At 41.5% G+C, this 23,973-nt stretch overlaps 1 protein-coding gene across 16 annotated transcripts in view; it reads left to right on the forward strand.

Moving 5' to 3' along the window:
* Window positions 1-23,973, forward strand: part of myo18ab (myosin XVIIIAb) — a 272,295-nt gene that overhangs the window by 136,273 nt on the left and 112,049 nt on the right. For 15 of the 16 annotated variants that reach the window (XM_041198064.1, XM_041198065.1, XM_041198052.1 and 12 more), the window contains 3 exons: window positions 10,285-10,296; window positions 16,613-16,786; window positions 22,693-22,783. In XM_041198064.1, coding sequence (XP_041053998.1) covers window positions 10,285-10,296; window positions 16,613-16,786; window positions 22,693-22,783 — 277 coding nt within the window. The remainder of the gene's footprint in view (window positions 1-10,284; window positions 10,297-16,612; window positions 16,787-22,692; window positions 22,784-23,973) is intronic. The other variant, XM_041198049.1, reaches the window with a different exon arrangement.

The raw sequence follows: 23,973 nt of genomic DNA on the forward strand, positions 1-23,973 counted from the left end.
TATCGTGAAAATATAGGCAATATTTTAAATGTATCATGATTACAGTTTGTTACATAAACTTATACATAACTTTTGTGAGACCAATATATGGCTATATCTTTTTAAATTTAAGCGTAGCAGGGTGAATTTCAATTGGGGTTCTCCTGCTTGCCTACCATAACTTTGGTAGAAGAGTCATGGAACTCTAAGTAAAACGAATATATTTTTCCAGAGTTTTTGCAGCTCTTCTGCCAAAGCTGTAGCAAACAAGTGAGAGAACCTGAGCATTCATCCCCACTGCGTTTTAAATCTAAATTTTATAATAGTCTACAAACTGCAAATCTGAAAATAGTCAAAATTGTGTTTTCTTGTAAAATGATTCCATAAACTCATTGAGTTTATTTGTTGTAGCTGAAGATTTTGAAAACAAGTATTTTAATACAGGTCAAACACTTTTTCTATTATCCTTTACAACCAGAGATAGTAGGGGATAAATTCAACTCTCAGCTGCCTGTTTTGTGCAATAAAAACTGGCAGCCAAAAAATTTTCAAAGTTGAAAATTTGGGATGAGGGAGCACCTCATTGATGCCCAATGCCTGCCTGGTTCTGATGCTATGTTCAGGTGGGGTCACCTGCATGAGATATGTGTGAGCTACAATGTGAATCATGGTCTTATGCCAGTTGTAGGACCTGGATGCAAGTTCAGGTTCAAATGAGTGATTTTGTGTCATGCAAGCTCTGCTTAGTTATATCAGGTTTCCAGTGGCTTTGGTGCTGGCAAGCTCCAACTGGCACACTGCATTGTGATACTGGCTTATTTGTGTTCAAATGAGGCCTCAAATTTGGCTAGGACCTCAGGCACCATGGACTGATGTGGAAAGAATCATTCCACTGACATGCTGTCTGTTTTGGCACAAGTCGAATTTCATAGAATTACATTAGATACACAGCACAGAAACGGGCCATTCGACCCACCCATGTCAGTGTTTATGCTCCACTCAAGCCTTCTCTCATTTAAATCTACTATCATAATCATTAATTCCCTTATTCCTCCTATGTTTTTCTAGTTTTTTTCTTAAATGCATTTATACTACTCGTTTCAACCATGCCCTGTGGTCTTGAGTTCTACATTTTTCTGCTCTTTGGGTGAAGACATCCTTCTGAATTCTCTATGGATTTTTCGGTAACAATGTTAATTGCCTCTAGTTATGCTCTTCCAACAAGAGAAAACATAGTGCAAATCTGGGACGGTTCTGCCCAAAATGCGGTAGCAGGCGGGTAAAACGATGTTTTATCTGTGGGCCACGATGGCGGGTTTTCATGCCGTATCATTCCAAACCTGCTGCATTACTTACGCTTTCCTGGGAAACACGCTGTTTCCATGGCGGGCAGACTTTCATTCGCCTGCCACGCCATCAACTCACTGCTTCAGATGCTGGTCACTCTATTTAAAATCCAGCTGTGCACATGCATCTGTGCTTCCAGCTCATGACTGCTGCAGGGAAGATGTCCACGAAAGGGAAAAGACTGCAGCCCCCCAGGTTTAGCAGTGCGTCACTGGAACGCCTTTTGGATGCCGTGGAGGCCCATCACAGTGTCCTCTACCCCTGTTCTGGCCACAGGGTGGGCAGCAGCGTGACCAACCAGGCTTAGGAGGTGCTGGCAGCTGTGGTCAGCACCAACACCCTTCAAAGGAGGACAGCCACCTAGTGCTGCTAGAGGATGAATGATGATCTCCATTCCGCCAGGGTAAGTCACTCTTCTTACACTCTCAACTCTCTCACTCTCAAACCCATCACACATTTACAGGGATCTCACTCGCTGCCAGTTCAAGGGACATCACCATTCACTCTCCCATACACACCTTTATTGCCCTCATCCCATCCATGGGACCACTCACCGCCCACATGTGGCGGGCATACTTTTCACCTGTCTTGGAAAGCATCCTGCTTACACACACTCCATCTTTATTCATGCAGGACAAGCTGGCACACAACAACAGGAAGAGGTCACCTTCTGATGGAGGAATGCCTGAAATCAAGGTCCTCACGGACTTCGAAAACAGAGCCATCCAGCTGGCCGGTGACAATCTGGACCATTCCTGTGCTGATGGTGAGTTCGGCAGCGCTCTACCAAATGAAGATCCAGCAGTGCAACATCCATCAGACAACCATTCTCCTTAAGGAGACAGCCTAGGGTCCTTGGGTACCCATAGTGAAGAGGATCAGCAGGTCCTCCCTACCTCCCCCGGGCCATCCATCCAGGTGACTCCAGGAGTGTCCGGCCCATCTGAATCCCCTCTTCCTGTGACCTCAGGAGTTCCAGCTCCACAGGTCGAGGAGGGTGCCACTGCCACACAGCAGGACCCTGAAAACAGGCTGCGGCTCTCCAGGTCTCGGCTCCCTAGAGGATGCCCACCAAGGTCATCACAGACAGGGTGTACCAGTCACCAGGCTGCCCCCACCTCCGCTGTGGATGTCCGGGGAGCACCAAGGCATAGCAGCACGGTTAGGAAAGTCAAGAAGGTGTAGTTGCACATGGATGTTAATCACTTGTACATACTGTTCACTATTTGTCAATAAACTCCCAAGAATATCTCCCTGCCTATGGCTCCTTGTTCTGATGAGCATTGTTCATGTCACATGGATATGAAACCTTTCTGCACAAGATAAAGGCAGGTGTCTCAGTCCAGGGCCTCTTCCTTGTGCTTTGTGCAGCCTTCAGACCAAAGTAACGGCCCGGCCTCTCACTCGCTGGACACATTACTGATTCCTGCACCTCAACCGTGCTCATCATTGCTGCCCAAATGTAATGGACAGGCATCAGAGTTCCCCATCTCTTTAGCATCTGTGATCAGTGCCGCTATTCTCCTGAAGGGGTCAGGTGCTGAAGGTGGACAAAGGATCAGGCACTTCTAAAGTTTCACGGCTGAGTCTCTATGATATGACACTGATCACAGAGCCCAAGTGAGCTGCTCTCGGCCAGACAGGAATCAGACATTCTCAGAGGCAATGTGAAGATCTGTGGCGCGTCCTCACTGCATGTTTTCATCATCCTCCTGCAATCAAGCAACTATTAGGGCCTCCACTGCATCTCCATGACAGGAGCATTCTCACAGAGGATATGCATACTGCCATAAGTCAGACTGGAGTCAAGCGTTCACAAATGCAATGCGAGGATCTATGGGGTATCCTCACTGCATATCGTCATCATCCTCCATAAATCTAGCAGCTACGAGGGCCTTCCAAGTGTGTCTGCTTCTTCTGGCAAGTGCGAAGGCCCCCATTCCCGTCATCACTGCCTTCAAGGACCTCCTCGTCCTTATCCCCGTTGGCATTGTCCTCATCCGAGGAGACCTCCAGCACCTCCATCTCCTCCTCAGCCAACTCCTCTCCCCATTGTAGCGCCAAGTTGTAAAGGGCACAGCAGATGCATGAAGATGACGCGTGACACTGTCTGTGGACTATATTGCAGGGCTCCACCAGACCGGTCCAGCCACTGCAACCTCATTTTTAGCATCCCAATGTTCTGCTCCACCAATTGAGAGATGCAGCATGAGCCTCATTGTACCTTTGCTCTGCTGCAGTCTGAGGTTGCTGCATGGGTTTCATCAGCCACGTCCTCTGCAGGTAGCCCTCCTCCCTGAGGAGCCATCCCTGCAGCTTCTGCGGACCCTGGAATATGTCAGGGATCTGTGACTAAATGAGAATGTAGGAGTCGTGCACACTCCCTGGAAGCCATGCGCAGACTTGCAGGATGCGTTTCTGGTGGTCGCACACCAGCTGCACATTCAGCGAACAGAAGCTCTTGTAGTCAATGTAGTTGACCACTTGTGATGGAGACCTGAGCGCCGCATGAGTGCAGTCGATGGCACCCTGCACCTTTGGGAAACCCGAGACCTGGGCAAATCCAATCACTCTTGCGTCCTGGCTGTCCTGGGGCAAGTGCACAAAGTTATGTGCCCTTGTGACCATGGCATCCATGACCCCATGGATGCGTTTGTGGGTGGAGGTTTGTGATATCCCACAGAAGTCACATGTGGAGCCCTGAAAGGAGCCACTGGTGCAGAAATTGATGTTGCAGTCACTTTCACAGCCACTGGCAGTGGATGCCCTCCATGTCCCTGTGGTGCCAAATCCTGCAGCAGGTAGCAGATGTGACCAACCAGTTTCCTAGACATGCGCAGTCTTTGGCAACGCTGTTTCTCGGTCATCTGCAGGAATGAGAGGTAGCGTCTATAGACCCTGGGTGTCGCGAAGTGCTGACCTGTGATGGCTCACTGTGGCACTTGTGTGTGTGTGGGAGCCCCAGCTGCCCAATCTCCCTGAGGGTGATGCTCCTCCCTCTGCACAGCCAGAAGCCTCAGTTGCTCTCTCCTCCATTATCTTCGCTCTCTGTACACCATGAGGCATATAGCTAGTCCACCAGGCTTCATGATCCTGATGTTGTACTCCTGCAGGATGAAGGGTTAGCATGGGTATACTAAGAACCTGTCCTAGTTAAGTCTGAAGGCCCCTTAATGCATTGCAGAGAGTGCTGGCTACCATTTGCATGGCCTGAGATTAGTGTGCTGCATGGCTGCCCAAAACCCTACCCACCTCCTCTCCACTCCACCCGACCGATTTGGAGGCAGCTTTGCCCATTGGACTGCATACTGTGCTCTCAGCTCAGGCGTAGGCATTCTCCTAACCCGCACTGCAAGGCAGCACTGTTGGCTTGAACCATCGGAGAGACTGGCCCAAACCGGGATGCTGATGTTGCAAGGGGCTGTGAGCGCCTCTACTGATGACTGCTCCATAGCGAGCTTTAGCAAGGAGATTGTACAACATGTGCAGTCGTCCAACTGTTCTGCAGTCCACTGAAATACTCATTACTCTGCAGTCTGTGCTTGAGAGGTGAAAAGCTTTGGAGCACTTGGTGGCATGTTGATGCCTCTGCATTGCTTGAGTGGGAAGATAAGCTAGAAGCCCAACTCCAGTCATATCAATGGCTGTGCCTGAACTGTCTCAGTTGCAGAGGAGCGGTCACTTTATTCAAGGTTTCCCTAACATGTGGCCGTTTCCCTTGCCCACCTTACCTGCCCACCCCAACTGCTTGAGTGCTACATTCAAGCGCAGGGCTGCCCTTGCCCCAAGTAACCTCAACTGTAGGGCTGCCCTCCCCCACCGCCTGCGCACCTCAAGCTTGAATTCCAACAGGCGACCCTGGTGAGCGCTGCGCAACACTACAACGTACTCACCTCTAAGTTGCCCTCAAAGTGCAACCCGCCAAGTGCACGCCTTTTATATGCTATTGTGAAACATGTCTGAGTGCTTTCCCGCCAACGTGGGCAGACGATGCAGCGGTGGGCCGTCCTAATGATGATATGCAGATGTATTACAATGAGGTTCCCAACATACGATTGCATGAAATGCATGGGCGGGCTGAGCGGACGACCGTAAACTGGTTTCACGCTGTTGTGAAACTGATCACACCACATTGTCCGCTCACACCACCGAACACGCCTGACGCCGATGGGTACGGAAAACCCTGGCCATTCTCTCTGTATCCACTCTGTCAAAACCTTTCATAATTTTAAAGATTAGGTCACCCTTCAGCCTTCTCTTTTCAAGAGACAAGAGAACCAGCTCAATCCTTTCCTGATGCGTTTACCCATGCATTTCTAGTGTCATCCTTGTAAATCTTCTTTGCATCCTCTCTAATGCCTTTATATCCTTTTTATAATATGGTGACCAGAACTGAATGCCACATAGTGTGGTCCAGCCAAGATTTGATACAGGTTTAGCATAACTTCCTTGCTTTTTAATTCTTCTTGAAATGAAGTCTAGTGCTTGGTTTGCTTTTGCTAACCTGTGGTGCAACTTTTAACGATTGGTGTATTTGTACTCCAAGATCCCTTTGTTCCTCTACCCCACCTAGACTTGCATCTTCCAAGTAATAAGCGATCTCCCTATTCTTCCTATCATAATGTACTACTCCATAGTTATGTGTTTAACTTCATTTGCTAATTATTTGCCCATTCTTTAAAGTTTATTAATGTCCTTCTGTAATTTGTTGCAATTCTGCCCAATTTGGTGTCATCCTCAAATTTAGAAATTGTGTTTTTGGTTCCAAAGTCTAAATCACTAATGTATATTGTAAACAACAGTGATCCCAGCACTGATCCTTGTGGAACACCACTTCCCACCACCTGCCACTTCAAATAACTACCATTTATTCCTGCTTTCTGCTTTTTGTCCTGAAACCAGTAGCAATCCATTCTGCCACTTGTCCCTTGATTCCATATTCTCTGACCTTATTCATTGGTCTATTATGGGACACCTTAATGAAGGCCATTTGAAAATTCAAATAAATTACATCCACTGCACTATTGTTGTCTATCTCTCTGTTGTCTCCTCAAACTCAATTTCTCCCCATAATCATTTTTTTCAAACAAGTACAAATTAAAACAACAGTTATATAAAAAGAAAAACAGAAATATCTGGAAAATCTCAACAGGTCTGGCAGCATCAGCGGAGAAGAGCAAAGTTGACGTTTCGAATCCTCATGACCCTTCAACAGAACTAAGTAGAAATAGGAAAGGGGTGAAATATAAGCTGGTTTAAGGCGGGGCGGGGGGGTGTACTTTGTTGGGACAAGCATGCAGTGATAGGTGGAGATAACCAAAAGATGTCACAGACAAAAGAATAAAGAGGTGTTGAAGATGGTGATATTATCTAAAAGAATGTGCTAATTAAGAGTGGAGAGCAGGACGAGCAAGGTAGCTCTAGTGGGGGTGGGGTGAAATAAACGATGGGTGGAATACATTTAAAAATAATGGAAATAGGTGGGAAAAGAAAAATCTATATAAATTATTGGAAAAAACAAAATGGAGGGGGAAGAAATGGAAAGGGGGTGGGGATGGAGGAGGGAGTTCAAGATCTAAAATTGTTGAACTCAATATTCAGTCCTGAAGGCTGTAAAGTGCCTAATCGGAAGTTGAGGTGCTGTTCCTCCAGTTTGTGTTGAGCTTCACTGGAGCAATGCAGCAAACCAAGGACAGACATGTGGGCAAGAGAGCAGGGTGGAGTATTAAAATGGCAAGTGACAGGGAGGTCTGGGTAATGCTTGCGGACAGACTGAAGGTTGGACGTCCAATCCCTCTATACCTCCATCCCCCACTGGGATGGTCTGAGGACTCTCTGCTTCTTCCTCGAACAGAGGCCAGAACAATCCCCATCCACCACTACTCTCCTCCGTCTGTCTGAACTTGTTCTCACAGTGAACAATTTCTCCTTAAACTCCTCTCAATTCCTCCAAATAAAAGGTGTGGCTATGGGTACCCGCATGGGCCCCAGCTATGCCTGTCTCTTTATGGGTTATGTTGAAGGTTCCTTGTTCCAGTCCTACTCCAGCCCCCTCCCACAACTCTTTCTCCAGTACATCGATGATTACTTTGGTGCTGCTTCATGCTCTCGTCGGGACCTGGAAAAAATTATTAATTTTGCTTCCAATCTCCACCCCTCCATCATTTTCACGTGGTCCATCTCTGACACTTCCCTTCCCTTCCTTGACCTCTCTGTCTCAATTTCTGGTGATAGACTGTCCACAAATATCCGTTACAAGCCTACCAACTCCCACAGCTACCGTGACTACAGCTCCTCACACCCCACTTCCTGTAAGGACTCCATCCCATTCTCACAGTTCCTTCGTCTGTTGAAGGGTCATGAGGACTCGAAACGTCAACTTTGCTCTTCTTCGCTGATGCTGCCAGACCTGCTGAGTTTTTCCAGGTATTTCTGTTTTTGTTTTGGATTTCCAGCATCATCAGTTTTTTGTTTTTATTTTTGTAGTTATACAAAAACACCTGTTGGTGATATAGTTAAGATTTTTGCCTGTTGTTATCAATCACTTTTTTTCAGAAAGTTTTAATGCAACTGTAATGCATCTAAACTGTGCACACAAAATTTATAGCTGCAGCATATGGCTGTTTTCTTGATCATTCAGTAGTAGCAGACTAAATCAATTAAATAGCATTAAAGATGATTGAATAACAGATTAAATCATTTATTACCCATAATAGACAAAAGCATTTTTAATTTTTGGCAGATATTGGAATATGGTTATGTTAACATTTTTGTAAGACCATTTTCACTATGCAGACCCACAAAAGTGCCGTTTAATAGTGTGGTTATAATGATGAAACATTGAGCTGAATTTTATGTGGCGGGCAGTGGTCTCGCTCCCTCCACCAAATAAAGTCTGGAGCAAACTCGTCTACACATTGCCAGCTCACCTTACAGCCATTTAATAGCTGTTGTTGGACTGTTAATTGACTTGGGGTGGGTTTTCTGCCCCATCAGAGAGGAAGTCCCACCTTTGAGAGCTGCCAGCCAATCATCTGGCCAACAGCTCTCTTGTTCTAGCATTGCCACCGGGAGCGATGACTACTGCTGGGTTGCAGGCAGTCCCAGAAGAGCGGGAGCCATAGGGCCTGGAATTGCAGTTAAGTCTGGGGTTTCATTACAGCTGAAAGGAAAAATATTTTTATTGTTCCATTAAAGACATGGTATAAGCGCAGGTTGTTCTTGGGAAACTGTAATTTTATTTAAATGGGATGCTGGCCTCTAACTGGCTCCAGCCTCATTGCTGCTGGAGCATGTTATTCCATTCAGCAGTCCGAAAGTTAAAATCTCTTTTACAATTTCCTGGCTCCTGCAACACATTACACAGTCTTTATGCACAATAAATTTACTTTGCCCAGGCAATGAATTTATTTTGATCCCTTTGAATACAGTTAATCTCCAGAACCTCAACTTGAAGTTGATTGGGGTTTGAGTGTATTTCTTATATTTAAAAAAAGGGAATTTATCCAAGAAAAAAATCAGATTGATTATCCTTTTGCTACATGTGGTAAAAGCATACAAATTATTTCCTCTCATAGAGGTGAGGAGAGAAATAAAACTGAGCAGGTTAGCAGCAGGTTCTATTTAAATGCTTCAGAATGTAATGCCTTTAATTTTGTTAGAAAAATGGATGAAAAGGATCAGCTGTGATTGATCAGCTGAACTGGACAGACTGTCTGTCAATACTTACTATTTAGGTTTGACGGAGAGTGCGTATTTGGATAAAGTACTGAAGGTTTGTGAGTGCCATGGAAATATGTGGTGGTATATGTTTCTGGTTTTAGCAGGGGAGGATAGGAAAGTACAGCTCGAGTTATTGCACTAAATCAAAATAGCTACTGTTTGAAATTTGAGCCTTATTTTACGCAGCCTTTGTTAATTGTAACTACTCCACAAGATGGCACTGCAACAGTGTTGTTTAAGAGTTTTTATGTAATTCTCAGTTACATTTCTGTACTATAGAGAAACCTTGAGAGCATATTTCAGGTCTCATTCTCTCCTTTCTCAAACAAGAACAATTCCTAAAATGTTGATGGTCTCCTCCTGCATTGTGGCAGCTTCAGCTTGACAGCATATGGATATTACCTCCCAACGCCGTGTCAAACTTCTTCCTTAGCACGTAGAGACCTAAGCAGACCTTCTCAGTATATTCAGGAGACTTTATTGCCCACAATTACAAAACTTTTAAAATTTATATACACTGGAACTGTGAACAGATAAGTTTACCCTCCTGCACTGAGCTCTCCTTTGGCAGCCATTCAGTGAGCTAGGCAATGCATTTACACTGCATGGTTACTTCAGCATTGATAGTTTGGTGTATTAATTACTGTTTCAATGCAGCAATACAATAATGAATCATTTCTTTTACACATTTGATGAAAATTGGGTGTTTAGAACTGCAATGGAATAAATATGTGACAATTTTGAAATGTTAATGTTAAATTTATATTGATTGTCATTTTTAAAGCAACTTTGTTTTTTAACAACAGTGAATGTTGAAAGACATTACTCTTAATAACATCATTGTTCAACCAGCACATGGCTATCCCAGTGCCTTGTGTCCCAACTAATTGTTGCAAGCAACGGTTCCACCCAACAAACATTTACACTATAATTAAGTGTCTAATGAGCAACTTATAATATTGACAAATAAATATGATTAAAATTTGCTTTCTAAGTTAAGGGACATATGTATCCAAAATCGTAGTCTTATGTTCAATGAACACTCACATGTACTTTCTTATTTGAACTAATTGCTGTGAACATGGATTCTTGGTCTAAGTGATGAACCATAGAAAGCATTATCCTGCTTGTTTTACAGTGCTATAGTTTTTTTTAAACTGATGAATATTAAAAGTGAAACTGCCTTCTAACACTTTGTTTTGTTTGCATGTTGCATGCTGTTCCATTACAACACAGATGGTGATGAAGGTAAAAATGTTCATTATATATGTCTATATTCTCTGCAAAGCCATTTTTCTTGAAAATATTCATTTTTCTACATGCATTGGCCTTCATAGAGCTAGTGATTGGGCTTTTTTTTACTCCATTTCCTTTCATTTTGAAATGTTAACAATCATTCTTCTAATGTATTCTGTGAAGCCCTACTAATGCCTATACTCATTTAATTTTATTGTAGATGTAGATTTTCAAATATTTAATGCAAATTGCCAGTTGCTGTTAGAATGATGGTCTGTTTCCAAGTGATTTATCCAGTAATCTATTGCCAGAAAAAGGTGTATGATAAGTAGAGCAACCCATTTTTAAAATATTGTCCATATTTCCAACTTGCCTCTCCCGAAGATGATAATTCAGGTTGGAATGCATCTGAACTGCAGAAGATCATGCTGATGTATTGTTCAGTTCCAGTTAGCTGCTTTAACTGCCAATCCTGTGATATGCTTATCCAACAGAAGTCTATTGATTCCAATGTTGAAAGCACCAATTCTTTGAATATTCATGGTCTTTTGAGGGAAAGAATTCCAGATTTCTACTACACTCTGAGTGAAAAAGTGCTTACCAATTTCCCTCCTAAGGGTTGTTCTAATGTTAAGATTATCTCCCCTTGTTTTTGATTTCTCTTAAAATATTTTAAACATCTGGATCAGATCATCCTTCAATCTTCTGGATCTAAAACTGAACACTACTTCAGATGGAGTCTAACTAGAGATCTATACAACTGAAACAGAACTTCCTTTTGTAATCCAATCACCTTGATATAAAGGCCGACATCCCATTAGCCCTTTTGGTAGATTTTAGCACCTGAATGCTAACTTTAAATGATTTATGCACATGAATTCCCAAATCCCTTCACCCCTGTACAGTTGCTAATTTTTCATCATTAGGAAGATACTCCAGTTTAACTTTCTTCAACCTAAAAGCTTCATGCTTGACCACATTAAATGCCACCAGCCATTTTATGGCCCACTTGCTTCATCAGTATATGTTCTTTCCTCTGCCATCTGCATTACTTGCATCCCTTCTAATGTAACACATTTTTAGGAGTTATCAGCTCCCTTTATGGCAGTTTGATTGTTGGTAACACCATCTTTATTCTCCCAGTTCAGAGAGGAATGAGTTGCTCATCCATAAACCTTTCTTCTGGTTTATCAGATACCTTCATGAAGCAGCAAAAGTGTCCTAAATAGCTTAAGAATTTGGTAGGAGCCAATCATGTGGTAAATTTTATTCCACTGTGGTATGATACTGTGCTGTCAGTGAATCCAATATCCAGTTAACTGCCATGTTATTTCAAACATATAGTTAGCCTGAAAATCAGCCAAATTCACTACAGTTCTAAATGAGAGCCTACTAGTTTATGAGCCAAGATTACATAGGATCTTTAAGTGTCCTCCTCATACTGTGCCAGGAAAGCTTTTGTATGTTTTCATTCCTTTTCCTCAAATGCTTACATTTGAGGAAAAGCAATGAAAAGTAATGGAGAGGAACACAGCTTTGCTCCTTTCATAAATTTAGGACCTTCCCGAAACAGTTCAACATTGTGATTTAGGTAGGCATAAACGATTAGATGTATGCATGTAGATCCAAGGCCTACGCTCCACTTGATTAATAACACACAATATGTAAATGAAAGAGATTTGTCATTCGGTGTTGTAATGGGAGAGATATTGGGTGAAATTGTTGAACCATGACTGAAGTAGAACCAGTTGCATGAAGGTTTTAAAACTTAATTCCGCCATGGATTTTTCTCCAACATAGCCAAGGAAGTGCTACAATGGAAGAAAATCCATTAGTGAGTAGCCTAAAAAATAAGAGCATTTCTACAGCCTACTGCAGTGGTAGGAATCTAGTTTTGCAAAAGTTTTTGTAAGCCTGTGTCTTTGAGCTTGACAAGATGGTTTCAATATGAAAATCTGTATGATGACAGTAATGTCAGTTCATAGGATGCTTTATTTAGCAAATACTCAATTCAATTTGCCAAAAGAAAAAAGCAGTGCATTAAACTAATTTCAAATTTTGCCAACAACAGTGCCTTGCACTGCACTTGGGCTACCACTTTTGTATTAGTATAAATGTTTTATGGTACTATACAGTCAGCAGTTGGGGCCCCAACAAGATATCTGAGGCGATTATACCAAATGATTTAAGATTCTTTTCAGGAGTTCATACCAGCTGCAGCACAAAAATAATAATATTAGTAAGTAAAGATAAAACAATGAAATTTATTAGCAGAAGTAAACTTGATGATTGTGATAATAACCTATCTAACAGCCTACATGAATTTCATAGAAGAAGAGACAGAATGCTGCATTTGAGGGAAATCTGAAATATAAGCAGCAAATACTGGAAAGACCTAGCAGGCTAGCGTCTGTAGAGAGGAGATGTTTTGCCTGATTGCCTGACCTGCAGAGTATGTCCAATATTTGCCATTTGTATTTCAGTACAGAAAGACCCTGTTGATGACTCTCCTTTACTATTATGAGGAACTGAAGTCTTAAATGGATTCTGGCATTTCCCATGAGGTAGTGTGCCTAGACTTCAAAAAATAATAATTTCACATTTATGAAGGATAGTTCAAAGCAATAAAATCCCAGGATGGGTGATAAATTGGCTGAAGAGTAAATGGCAGGGTTATTTAGAGCAATTATCTTGAGTGGAGAAAGAGGAAGAGTTCTGAATAGAGTGCCTTGTGTTATGAGACAGCCTTTTGGTAAAGCTGAGTTATTTAAAAATCCCAAAGGGGAACTTTAAACAAGTATCATAACCTATATTTTTAAATGGTGTGCTTGAGATGTAACTCTAAATTCAGGAATCAGACCACCAGTTCTTGATTTAATATTAAACTAAATGAAACATTTTATTAATTTACACAAGTTAAATATATATACATGGCTGCAAATTACTACTATCACAACTTTTAACAAATTCCTAAACTAACCTCCATTAAGGCAACAGCAACCCATAGATATTTAAGCAGACACCAGGCAAAGCATTTTCACCTTACGAATTCCAAATGAAGTTCCTTTCACTTTGGTTCCTATGGAGTCAGTCGGAGGCTTACGGCTGCTTTGATCTTACATTACCTCTGTCCTGCAAAACTACTGAAGTTATGCCTAGCACAGTTCATTGAATGTGAATTCTCATTGTATCACCAGCTTCTAACAATAAAACCCCTTTCATAGTACCAATTTTATTAGCAATATAAACATATTGCTTGGTCTCTGCTCGCTAGGTGCCAGATTTCACTCCACTCCTTGAATACTCTATTCAGAAAATGCAATTGCACTCTACCTCTCTTACATCTCAAAACTAGTACACAGCAAAGCACCCAGACTAACTGGTTTTAATCCAATTATGACACATCCACGGACTATGCCTCTATTTTAAAAGAAAAATATTTTCCAATAATGTATAAATTAATAGCCCTATGACACTTGTAACATCTTGTTGAGACCCTCTTCTGTTATTAGTTGAACAGACAAACTTAGTGCAAAATGATTAAATTGTAATGTGATGGCCCATGTGCTTTTTGGGGGAAAACGTATATTTTATGTGGGATGGTGGTCCCTTTACGAATTAGGATCTGAGTTCCAGTTTTGAAAAAAAACTGGGTTCCATTTAATGATAGTGTGACCAGGTTGCATAGCTGATAGAATAGCAGGATCAACCAGAAGTTAATTAAAGGGGTGAGTAAATTGTAGGGGTGGTTTTCTGTTTAAGCAGTTTAGTTTGTGAGTTTAGAATAATCTGGATTGAAGGAAATATCTCAGCAGAACTTAGTTGAAATTCTAGATTTTAGCTAAAACAGTTAAAATTCTTGTTAACTGAAGGTCGTTATTAACAGTGAGTTGAATTTCTGTTATCGCCAATTTGAAGGGGTAGGAAGGGGAGAGAGAGATCAACAGCTAAAGAGCATTAGACTCTGGAGAATTCTGACCCAATGTAGCACCTTGGGTCACAGGGAGTTTGCAACCTTAGGACAGTTGGAGGAGACTTGAAGGACCACCTTGCTGAAGTAAACAGAAGGCCCGAGAAATCTCAGTCCATATATGAATCATTGACAGTACCCAGATTAAAACAGTTAGTCTTCCAAGTTTTGGTAAGTATTTGACTTGAGAGTTTTGGGGTGCTGGTCAAATGGTTGTAGAAGGAAAGTGAGTTAAGTCCTTTAATTTGGAGTATAAGTAATTGTGTTCATTGTATTTATATTATCATTAGCTTAACTAGGTATTTAAGATAGTGTAGTTATTATAGTTCATGTTTTTTGATTTTTGTATTGTAAAATTCTTTTAAACAATGAAGTTGGTGGCTCCATTTTTTTTAAGTAAATACCTGGGGTTTCGGATTCTTAAAAATACCTAAAGTGTTACTGGTCTCTACTGAGATCATAACAGATGATAGCAATCTAGGAAGGTTATTTGATGCTAAGAGGTGGCATAGATACTACAAATGAATTGCACAAAATATATAAGTGAGTAAATTCATGGTACGTAATGCGTAAACATATTATGCGTAACAGAGAGATGACCTGAATGAATAGTATTGATATAGCTTAGGATGAATTTCGATAAGTTTGGAGTATTGGACCTGATGCTCTTCAAACACAACCACTGTGGAGCAGGAATCATTGGGTAAAAGAACGCTATATAGCCAAAGCAGTAGAACGAAAATCAGGTCACATCTAGAATACAATGCCAGTTGTGGTTATTCAGACAAAAGGGAGCAATTCAAGAAAAAAAGCCACAAGAACTGAAGTATAACAAAAGACTGGAAAACTCGCGACTATATTCAACCTTCACTGTATAAGAATATTGATGAGGTAAATCAAGAAAATAATTTCTAACTAAAGTTTGATAGTAAAACAAGTGGACAAAGGTTCCAACAGGTAAAAGGGAAGTTTGGGTTTGATGTCAAGAAATTCTTTGCATAATGAGTAATCAAAGCATAGAATGAAGTAGTGGAAGCAAAACTGTTGGAATCATTTGAAAAGTATTATTGGTTGTTGTGATGGGGGAGTGCACTCCTTGGGGTTGTTCTGGATGGATGAGCCAAAATGAGCTGAATGGCTTTTGCCATGTACGTTTATCTTGTGAAGAGTCTAGCGTAGTACAAAGCTGTTTTCTACATTCACGAACTTTTAAACTTTTTATGGAATTTTTTTTTGAGAAAGTGAACTCCCAGCTTCTCTATCCTAATATTAATAAGGTTAGCTGCCCAGCCAGCTTGTGTCCAGAAATGCATATGCCGAGCTTCATTGCAACTTAAAGGGAGTGTTCATGTTCAGTATATGACCTGGTTTGCTGCAACAACTGCAATGTAACCTTTTGTTCTTGCTCTATTTAAAACTGAGTGAGTGTATTAGTTTATGAGAAGTGCTGTCTGCTGTTATGAAGGCACAAAAATGCTAACAAATCCAACTTGCGGAACCAAAACTTCAACTTGTCTCAAAACAAGAGGCTGATGTTTTAGGAGATAGTGTTATAAGCTCGGAAGAAAAGATTTACTTGGATAACATTAAGGGTTAATTTATAGAAATAATCTTGTGACATAGTTTTAATGAGATTTACCTGAGGGATATTTATAAGAGTAGCCTTAAGTAAACAGTCCTCACTTCTTCCAACAGATGTTCCTCCTCTCTCAAAAACAAAATGTTACTAACTTTTACTTTAGTGTCTTATTCTTTTAAGTGCTGAATTTATGCACCTGAAGAGTTTTCCACATATCTCTGGATATGCGTGTGTTTTTTTTCCATCGGAAACATGCATTGTCATAACTCTTGCTGTTTAAACCTGTTTCTGTATAGTACAGTTTCAAATTAGGGTGTACGAAATTGGAGTAGAATTCTGTTAGTTTTTCTTCTCAACCTTGAACAATGTAGGGTGGGGTCTTCCAGCCTCGCCTGCTGCTGGGACCCAACTTCTGGCTGGGCCCCCGAATCTCCTGCCACGGCGGGGTTGGAAAATCATGGCCGTAGCCTTTTCTGTGTAATACAGTTAAGTACTTATCGGTCTGAATTGACCTAAAATGATATGGAAAGGGACCCCAGTCGGTTGCATTTCCCTCCCACTATAATATATTTCGAACAAATGCCCTGACTTGAAGCGTGAATGCAAGCCTTAGCATTAATGACTGTTTTCTAGTTAACAGCTCACTAGTGTGGTGCTGTTGTAATGTTGTCCATTTTGCTACTTTCTTCAGTTTAGTTTTTTTCCCCATATTGAATGTATGTTTTGTTTACATTGTAGTGATTTGAACATAGTCACTAAACTGATCTTTATTATTAAAGCTGGGAGGAGACAGTTTGCCAGACATGAATGGGGCCAGAAAGCAGCCTATCTGTTAGGTTGCAATTTAGAAGAATTGTCCTCTGCACTCTTTAAGCATCAGCCAAAGGGTACACTCCAGAGATCAACTTCCTTCCGGCAAGGGCCAGATGAATGTGGACAGGGAGATGGATCAGGTAAAACCCTAACAACTTTGACCAATGCTGCTAGTTTTAAAAATGATTTATTAGATAGCTTCAGGAAATGTTCTAATATTTAAATGAGAGTATTATGCACCTATTATTTAATAAACATACGCAATAAAATTTGGTTAAAGTGATTGATTTGGGTATATTCAAGTTTGGTCAGTGCAATATTGCCACATAGAAGCACACATTTATATTTGACTGTGCCACTTGAAGCTTGAACATAAATAAAGGTAAAATAAGTAATTTACAAGTATACAGACATCCTAAAGTGCTTTACAATCAACTGATTATATTTGTTGCCGCAATGTTATGTAAACGCTGCAGCCAATTTGAATAAAGCAAAGTCTCAAAAATAACAAATAATCTAATTTTGGTGGCGGAGGTTAAGGGAGCAATGTTGGCCAGGTTACCAGTAGAATTTTTTGATACGTTGCAACTAATGTCCTGATATGTTCCATCGATATTTACCCAGGCATCGACTTGGTTTACTCACTCAGCTGGAAGCTGGCACCTCTGACAATTCAGTACCTTTAATACTGCATGAATTGTTAGCCTAGGTGATTTATCAAAGTAAATACTACTTGCTCAACCCCATCCTCCGTTCTGACCTTGAGGCCCTGGTCCCCAACAAAACCATTACTCTCCCTCACCTTAGCCATTCCTGTGTTACAGCCATCATCTCTGCTCCTTTAAGTCCAAGGGACGCAGACTTGAAAGTGTATGGCAGACAACTGGTTTTGCCATCCATCACCAAATCTGGTTGGGCCACGTAAAATACTATCTGGCCCCTCTTTTATCTGCTAAAACTGTTCATTATTCCAGGATCATCCTGGAATGCAGAGATAACCCCTTTTTTTCTCTCTACCTGCAAACTGTCTTTTTTATGACCTTTCCCTTGCCCCTATTACTCTCACCTCCAACAATAAGTGTGAGAAGATCATGAATTTCTTTGTCACTGAGATTGAGACCATCCAATCAGTTGCCTCTGCTATGTCCTTCCTTAGTTTGGTGTGTTTGTTGACTGATAATTAATGATTGACCTATGTTGGTTTTAGCTTGTTGTTACAGTAAAAGCCTTAAAACATGAAATCTTGTCCTTATTTCCAGTTATTTCCATTGGTCCTTGGGGAAATTCATCGTTATTGATCTCTATGGGGATCACAAAATGGGGAAGAGTTTGGAGTGGAGACTGAAAACAAAGGCTTCAGCCTTAGCAATATTTAATTGGAGGACGTTTCTGCTCATCCAATACTGAATGTTAGATAAGCAGTCCTGTAAATTAGCAACGGTGGAGAAGTGGAGAGAGACAGTGATGAGGTAGAGCTTGGTGTCATCAGTGCACAAGTGAAAACTAGCGCTGTACTTTCGGTTATGTCACTGAGGAGCAGCATGTAGATGATCCACTAGCCCACTGGGCCATATTTTCTCTAAAATGCCCCCCTGCCCTAGCCCTGCACTCCCATCTTAAATTTTTCCTCTTTCTCCCTTCATGCCCTCTGAGTACATCTTATCCATGCAGACTTATCTCTGCTCCCTCAACCCAATTCCCCCAAATTGCTGACCACGTAACTTTCCCTCCTAGTTCCCATTTTAGCCAATATTATTGTTAACAGTTCTTTCTCTTTAGATGTTGTCCCTTTCTCTGTTAAATCTATCGTCTTCACCCGTATCCTCAAAAAAAAACTCATCTTACTCTCCTTGCAATCTATCATCCTGTCTTCAACCTCCCTTTCCTCTCCAATGTGCTGTTGTGTCTCGAATCCATGCTCACCTTTCCTGGAACTCCCATGTTTGAATTTTTCTGCCATAATATAAAAACAGCTCATCAAAGTCACAAATGACACCCTACATGACTGTGACAAAGGTAAGCTTTCCCTCCTCATCCTTCTCAACCTATCTGCAGACTTTGACATGGTGACCACACCATCCACCTCCAGTGCCTCTCCACTGTCATCTAGCTGGATGGAACTGCTTTTATCTGGTTCCGTTTTTATATAGCTAATTGTATCCATTCAGTGTGTCATTTGCAATTGCTTTTCTTCCTTTTCCTGCACAGTTACCTCCAATGATCTATCTTTGGCCCCTCTTATTTCTCATCTACATGTTGCCCCTCAGCGAAATCTCCAAAAGCACAGCTAGTTTTCACTTGTGCACTGATGGCACCCAGCTCTACCTCATCACCACTTCTCTCAGCTTCTCTGCAGTTGCTAATTTACAAGACCGCTTATCCGACATTCAATTCTGGATGAGCAGAAACTTCCTCCAGTTAAATATTGCAAAGACTGAAGCCATTATTTTCAACCCCTGCTTCAAACTCTTCCCTATTTTATGATTCCCATAGAGACTGATAACTATCAATTTCCCAAATGACCAATGGAAACACCCAGTAATAAGAACAAGATTTCATGTTTTAAGACTTGTACTGTAACAAATGAACTAAAATCAAATAGGTCAAACGTTAATTAACAGTCAACTAATACACCAAACTTTAAGGTACTTCCACATGAACCAACTAATTAACACAATCAAGATACATCTTACAACCCTTTGCATTGTTCTTTGCACTTCTGGCAGATGTGTAGCATTACAAGAACAAGTCAGATGTTACTACTAGCTCTTCAGCAGGCTCACTTCTCCTTGCCTTACTAGGTCAACACTTAGTGTCCTTCGAAAGTCATTCTACTAAGCCTGAGTGCTCCAGATTCAACTTCCACCAGCAAAGCGCACCTTGGCATTTCTTTGTTCCACAAATTCCCAAAAGTTCCACCTGCTCAGTTCCCTTCTTTTTGATTAGAAAATGAATTCTTACAAACATCCTTCTCCACACAGCAATATCTGCCTTGTGTCTCCACACAGCAATATCTGTCTTGTGTCTCTCTGCTGCTGTCTCACAAAGGCATTTGTCCCTTACGGTGATTTACTGTTTACAGGTGTGAAGAGGCAGTTGATTTCAATAAGTTTTTATTTGGCTTCCCCTCCCCCCGGCCATGGTGGCCAGACCACACAGGCCTGAGTCAGATTGAAAGTGACCTCACCATCCCCTTTTCAGAATGTCCTGGTTCACCTTAAGTTAAAGGAGACATTTTAAAACATAACCGTCTCATAAAGTCCAGCATTCATAGCACCTAGCTATTGACTCCATTTCTTTTCCTGACAACTTCCAACCGCATGTTCGAGCCATCACTAAGACTCCACCTCAGTAATATTGCCCAACTTCAGCCCTGTCTCAGCTCATCTGTTGCTGAAACCCTCATTCATGCTTTTGTTATCCTGTATACTTGACTATTCCAACACACTCCTGGTTGGTCTCCCATGTTCTATCCTCCATAAACCTGAGGTCATCCAAAACCCATGTCTTAACTTGCACCAAATCCTGTTAATCAATCAACCCTGTGCTTGCTGACCTGTTTTGATTCTCAGTAAGGCAATACATTGATTTTAAAATTCCCATCTTTGTTTTCAACTCACTTCATGGTCTCATCCCTCCCCTTCTCCGTAATCCCCTACAACCCTCCGAGATATCTGTGCTGCTCTAATTCTGGCCTCTTGAGTGCCCTCAATTTCAATTGCTCCACCATTGGTAGCTGCACCTTACATTGCCTAGGCTCCGTAATTCCCTTCCTTACACCTCCTCTCCTTGTCTGCCCCATTTTCCACCTTTAAGGTATTCCTTAAAACCTACCTGTTTGACCAAGCTCTTGGTCATTTAACCTAACATCTCCTTTACGTGGCTCGATGTCTTATTTTGTTTTATAGTGTTCCTGTGAAGTGCCTTGGGGCATTGTATTACTTTAAAAATACTGTATGAATATATATTGTTCTCAAAGTCTAGAGTGAAACTTAAAGCTACATTTTTAAACTTGGGTGACAGGTCTACCAAGTCAGCCAAGCTAACATATATATTAATATTAAATATTCATCCAAAATTTGTCATTTTTGGAATCCATTCTTAAGACATTTATATTATGTTTATATTTCCACCAATTTCAGCATCCCTGCATGTTAAATTTGACCACATTGTTCCTGAGGGTTCTGCAAGAGACCAGAATCCAGTCCCCATATTCTCATTTCTGGAATTACCCGAGAATCTATCCTTGGCCCCCTTCTATTCCTTAGTTATGTGCTGCTCCTCGGCACCATCATTCAAAGAAATGGCACTAGGCTCCACTTGTACTCTAACAACGCCCGGTTCCATCTTCTCATCACTTTGTTTGACCCTTGCACTGCCTGTGTTGTCAATCCGCTTGTCTGGTATCTAGTCCTGGATGAGCTGCAATTTCTTTCAGTTAAACATTGGGAACATTGAAACTCCTGTCACCATTTCCCACCACAAACTCCATTCCCTCGTCACCAATTTCAATCCTTGGGCTATACCAGACTATTCACAACCTTAGTGTCCTGTCTGATCCAGAGTTGAGCTTCTGGCTCCTGTTAGCTCTCCATCATACTTGCGCCTCCATAACTTTGCCCATTTCCACCTCTGCTTCAACCAGTGATTTTAGATATCTTGGCCAGGCTTTTCCGATCCCGCTAGCAGCCACTTCATTGCAGGCGGGACAGAAAAGCTTGGAGAGTGGCCACAACTTTTTCCCATCTGACCCCCAACGATGCCTGCTGCTGGTGGGACCAGAAAATCCTGCCCCTTGAGTCAACAGTTCCAGTGCTGTCCTGGCTGGCCTTCCATCACTCTGCACTAACTTCAGTTCTGCTGCCCATATCCAAACCCATGCTAAACTGTCAGCTGAGGATCAGTGGTAGCACATTTGCCTCTGAGTCAGACGTTCAGGCTTAAAGTCCCACTCCAGAGACTTGAACCCACTTGACACTCTAGTATGGTACTGAAGTGAGGGAGTGTCGCACTGTCGAAAGTACCATTTCTCAAATAAGACATCAAACCTTACATCTCAGGTGGACATAAAATAACCCATGGAATTATTTTGAAGAACAGGTGTTCCTCCCTGATGGTTTGGCCAATATTTATCCCTCAACAACGCCCAAAACATATCTGATCATTATCGCATTGCTGTTTTTAGGCCTTTTCTGTGCATGAATTGGCAGCTGCTTTCCCTACATTACAGCAGTGACTACATTTAAAAGAAGCATTTAATTGACTGTAAACTGCTTTGGGACATTCTCCCCAGTATTGCCTCCCCAAATCTCCCTGCATCTCCACCTAATTTTCTTCATTTAAGGCACTCCTTAAAATCTACCTCTTTGACAAAGCTTTCAGTCACCCCTCAGTGGCAATTTTTGTCTGATAATGTTTCTGTGAAACATTTTGTGACATTTTCCTTTGTTAAAGACACATAAATGCAACTTCTTAGGGATAGTGTAAGGTTATCAGCTGCTTTCTTGTCATTCAGTACTGTAAAGCTATGTTTGTAGAATTAGTTAATGATGCATGTCTCTGAAATTGCTCACCAAGCTGCCACAATCATAGATTTCATTCAGTAGATTTACACACTGGACATTCTTGAATACAACTGAACCCCAATGATTTATGAATGGATATAATTACTTAGATGCATATGGATTACAAGTTTGGTAAGGTGAGGTTAACCATCAAAAGGAAATTATCAGTACGCACAGTGATAGTTAAAACCAAATTTGTCTGTGTATGTGTTTGTCTAAATTAATTTGTTTTTTGTTATTTCTTTTCCTGATGACTTTCATTATAATGTTGGAAATATAATATTTTCTGAAACACCTAAGACAGTACATTAGTATGGTTAGAACTATGTAAAGTACCAAATTGATCTATTTGGTATACATTTTACGTGTTGTAACTGTTGTCGAGACGTTATGATATACTTGTATTTTTTTTTAAAAAAGGTACAAGACTGTGCATGAACCAGTGTAACTATTATAATTTCATTATATGTATGTTTTAATAGGCCCTAGGATAACAGCAATAGAATGTCTGGAAGGAATGGCATCTGGTTTATATGGAGAGCTGTTCATGCTGCTAATCTCACTCATTAATAGGTGAATCTTCATTTTTAGTTCGATTTGCATCTAATGTTTTTGTAACTGAAAATAAATGAGTACTAAATAGACATTTCTAAAATTCTTACAATTCATAATTGTTTAACCCTTGGAGTGTTAATTTCATTTGTTTCATTTAGAATCTGCACACTTATTGGATAATATTTACAAGCTCTTGTAAGAAGTTACAAAATTTGATCTCTGTAACTGCACCAGCCTCACAACCTCTCTTTTGAATCCTTCCTCTAATTTTGGCCTCTTGTTCAGTTTACTTCCCTTACACCTCACCTTTGGCACAATGCATTTAGCTGCCTGGACCCCATGCTCTGAAATTCTCTGTCTAAGCCCTGCAGCTTCTGCTCCTCCATTTTCTTCTTTAAGACCTTCCTTAAAACACACTTCTGATCGGATCTGATCTGTCTACCCCTCCTATATCAACTTTTTTATTTCAGCGTTCATTTGTTTTTCTGCTTACACCTATACAAAGCACTTTGAGATGTTTTACTAAGTTTAAAGGCTCAGTATAATTGCAGCGTGTAAAGGTAAAATTACAAAAGCAAAAAGGACTATACACAAATGCTTCATTAGCGATAGTTTTTGAAATAAACACAGGGCAGAATCTTGCCCTTGGATGGCGGGCGGGCCGCACCGGCTTGGCGGCGGGCGGGCAGCCGATCCCCGCCACTAAAACGGGGCTATGCGCTTTCTGTGCGGCTGGGTGGGAGGTGGGGGGGAGGGAATCTCCAGCTGTCAAAGTGCACTCTATCACTCATGCACGCGAAAGAGCACACTTCTCCCTAGGCAAAGTCCTGTCTCAGGGAGAATACTGATAGTGTCAAGAACATTAAAAAATTATTAACATGTCTCCCTCATGTGACAATGTAACACTTGTTTTCAATACGGACATGACACTTCATCCCGCCAGTGGATGAAGTTTCATCAATAATCTGGAGCCCGCTGGGGCTCCTGGCCTGCCTGCCAGCCTTAAGCTTGGATGGGCAGGTCTTTAATTACTTTAAATGGCCTGTCAATGGCCTCAGTTGGCCGTTGACAGGTCGGCGGGCGGACAGCTGATTATGCTGTCCGCTCCCCTTCCTAAAAATTTAAAGGGATCGGGATGATGTCAGTGATTCCTCCCGACGTCATCCTGCGTCACTTTCCCCTTGGCGACCGGGCCCCGCCCCCAAATC

Source organism: Carcharodon carcharias, chromosome 10 (genome assembly GCF_017639515.1).
Source record: "Carcharodon carcharias isolate sCarCar2 chromosome 10, sCarCar2.pri, whole genome shotgun sequence".
NCBI classification, from domain to species: Eukaryota; Metazoa; Chordata; class Chondrichthyes; order Lamniformes; family Lamnidae; genus Carcharodon; species Carcharodon carcharias.